This window comes from Triticum urartu, chromosome 5 (genome assembly GCF_003073215.2).
Source record: "Triticum urartu cultivar G1812 chromosome 5, Tu2.1, whole genome shotgun sequence".
Classification (NCBI taxonomy): Eukaryota; Viridiplantae; Streptophyta; class Magnoliopsida; order Poales; family Poaceae; genus Triticum; species Triticum urartu.
In genome coordinates, this window is record NC_053026.1 from 448,841,675 (window position 1) to 448,845,086 (window position 3,412).

At 52.6% G+C, this 3,412-nt stretch overlaps 1 protein-coding gene across 1 annotated transcript; it reads left to right on the forward strand.

The window, feature by feature from the left end:
- Positions 1–444: 444 nt before the first annotated feature.
- On the forward strand, positions 445–2,297 carry LOC125509679 (berberine bridge enzyme-like Cyn d 4). The gene has a single exon (XM_048674703.1). The coding sequence runs from the start codon at positions 498–500 to the stop codon at positions 2,073–2,075; it is 1,578 nt and encodes a 525-aa protein (XP_048530660.1). The 5' UTR covers positions 445–497; the 3' UTR covers positions 2,076–2,297.
- Positions 2,298–3,412: the final 1,115 nt, after the last annotated feature.

Here is a 3,412-nt window from a genome sequence, read left to right on the forward strand (position 1 = left end):
CTCACCACTATTCTCACCAGTTCTGCACGGCAGCAGCCGTGTGTCCAAAAGTCCATCCAACGCCGTCTAGACGCCCAGTAGGCCACGGCCGTGACAGTGCCATGCTTATCTATCATGCAAGGATGACCTGCCATGTAGGTATCTGATACCAGCCATGAGAACTTTCTTGCTTTTACATCTGTTCTTCGTTTTACAACGAAAAACGAAAGCCGCGTCCGGTCTTCAGATAGAGATGCTGGACGATGCGATGTGATGTGACTAATGTAGAAGGGTTCGCCCGATTGACAGTCGCCGTCCCGGCCTATGGATAGCGATCCAGAGAGCTGACCATGACTTTTCAATGCCCCCAGCTGGAGTGGCGTGGTAGACCAGAGCAGCTGCCACGGCCGCTTTCAGGCGAACTCGTTCTGCGCGTGTGCTCCCGTAGCCTATAAATGCATGCAGACGCGGCTCCGAACCATGCAACACGGCGACGTACAACAAGCTAGCTAGCAAAGATGGCCATGGCCAGGAGCTCCAGCCTAGTGCTCGTCGCCTTCGCCTTGCTCTGCTGCTACGCCTCCACCGTCTCCTCCCAGGGTAATTCGTCTGATGGTTTCCTCTCGTGTCTGACGGCGAGCATCCCCCGCCAGCTCGTGTTCACGCCGAGCTCGCCCTCGTTCACGCCGCTGCTCAAGTCCTCCATCAGGAACCCCAAGTTCTTCACGCCCAGCACCGTGAGGCCGCTGTATATTATCACGCCGACGAACGCGTCGCACGTGCAGGCTGCCGTGCTGTGCGGCCGTCGGAGCGGGCTGCGCATCCGCGTGCGCAGCGGCGGGCACGACTACGAGGGCCTGTCGTACCGGTCCGTGCGCGCCGAGTCGTTCGCCGTGCTTGACCTGTCGAGCCTCCGTGCCGTGCGGGTCGACGCGCAGGCGGCGACCGCGTGGGTGGACTCCGGCGCCCAGCTCGGCGAGCTCTATTATGCGATCGGGAAGGCGAGCGGCGTGCTCGGGTTCCCCGGCGGCCTGTGCCCCACCGTCGGCGTCGGAGGCCATTTCAGCGGCGGCGGCTTCGGCATGCTGCTGCGCAAGTACGGCATGGCCATCGACAACGTCATCGACGCCGTGCTGGTGGACGCCAAGGGGAGGCTCCTGAACAAGAACACCATGGGGAGCGACGTCTTCTGGGCCCTCCGAGGCGGCGGCGGCGAGAGCTTCGGCGTCGTGGTGTCGTGGCAGGTGAAGCTCCTGCCCATCCCGCCCAAGGTCACGGTGTTCAACGTCCCTGTGACCGCCAGCCAGGGCGCCGCGGACCTCGTCACCAGGTGGCAGCAGGTCGCGCCGGCCCTGCCGGAGGACCTGATCATCAGGGTGGTCGTCCAGCAGAAGACGGCCAACTTCCAGTCCCTGTTCCTCGGCACCTGCGACGCGCTGCTGCCGGTGATGAGCAGCCGCTTCCCGGAGCTGCGGTTCAACCGCTCCGACTGCAGGGAGATGACCTGGATCCAGTCGGTGCCCTACATCTACCTCGGCAGCGCCTCGACCGTGGAGGACCTCCTGAACCGGACCACCGCCGAGTCCGTCTTCAGCAGCGGCTACAAGGCGACGTCCGACTACGTCCGGCAGGCCATCCCGCGGGACGCGTGGGCCAGCATCTTCGCCAAGCTGGCGCAGCCCAACGCGGGGCTCATGATCCTGGACCCATACGGCGGGCAGATCGCGGCCGTGCCGGAGTCGGCGACGCCGTACCCGCACCGCGCCGGCGTGCTCTACAACATCCAGTACATGAACTTCTGGTCGATGGCGTCGGGGGACGGGGCCGTGCAGACCAGGTGGATCAGGGAGTTCTACGCGTTCATGGCACCGTTCGTGAGCTCCAACCCGAGGGAGGCCTACTTCAACTACAGGGACCTGGACCTCGGCGAGAACGTCGTCGTCGGCAACGTGAGCAGCTACCAGGCCGGGATGGTCTGGGGCCAGAAGTACTTCAAGGGCAACTACCAGAGGCTCGCGATGGCCAAGGGCCAGATCGACCCCGACGACTACTTCAGGAACGAGCAGAGCATCCCGCCATTTGCCAACAGCAGGTGATAGCTCAGCAAAATGGGCCGCTAGCTCTTTCTTTTGTGTACATGGTAGCTAACTAGCTAAGTAGCTAGCTACACATTTATCTTTATTTGTACATGTATTTGTTGATATTGGTTTGAGATTGCTTACCACAATTACTGATTGTGTGGTATATATGTACATGTATTTGTATCTTGAACAAATTTTATAATAAAATTGCACATTGTGTGAAAGCTCAGCACAAAACTATGCTTCTTCAGACTCTTATGCTTTACCTAACTTGGCAGAAAACTACACATTTTGGCCTAAAAAAGGAGAGAGTGATGATTTGCGGACAGATAGAATTAGTCAAAGGAATAACTTGTTTTTTGAACGCAGGGTGGCTTGCGCAAATGTGTGGGCGATGTAATAATGTGTGTTACTTTTGGAGTGAAAAAACTTGAAAGGAGAATTAGCTGATCTGTTGTGAAATGTATAGTTTCAGCATTTGGGAATAATTTTATTGGCTTCATACGGCTTGTTAAAAAAATCACATTAACTTGCTTATCCAATAATTAGCACATCTATTCACTTAAAAAAATGTAGTGAGCAACATGTGGATTATCGTTTCGGGAAGCAACAATTCCTTCTATAGCAAAGGAGCTGGTGATCTTGAAGCTTGGCAACTCCAGATGTCAGTTAGCGCTACGCGAGTGTCTGCGTGTGGTGATGGTGTTTGTGTGTGCGCGTGCGTGTGTTTATGTTTCAAAAAGTGTAAGTGCGCGATAGCTGTTCGTTTTCGCTCTGTTTGACGTGTAGTAATGACTAAATTATTGTAGCATTACAACTAACATGCAACTTCTCTTAAAAGATACACCCTCCGTCCGAAAAAGTTCTCTCAAATGGATGTATTTAGCACCAAATTAGTGCTAGATACATCCATTTGAAGGACAAACATGGGACACGCTTTTCCGAATGGAGGAAGTAATTGACTGGCATGCCGTGGTATACTTTAACAGATGGATTAGGAATTGTTGAATAAATAAGATATTCTTAATTGTTGAATAAATAACTTTTCTGAAAATCTATGTTTTGATTTTATCTCAAATTTATTTACCCTTGATTTATGAAAATGATCTAGAGAATGAAAATGATGAGATTTTGTTTAGACTCAATTGACTAGCGATAGACATAGCCTTGAAATATCAAGACACTGTCTTCTTATTCTTCCTAATGCATATGTTCCTCTTCCAATCCACCCATCACTCAGATTTGCACCTTTCCCACAAATAATTTATTATATTTCATCCATTTGTTAAAGAAGAATTAACTCATTTTTGTATCCACAATTGTTGTATCCCTGTTTTCACCAAAATAAATTA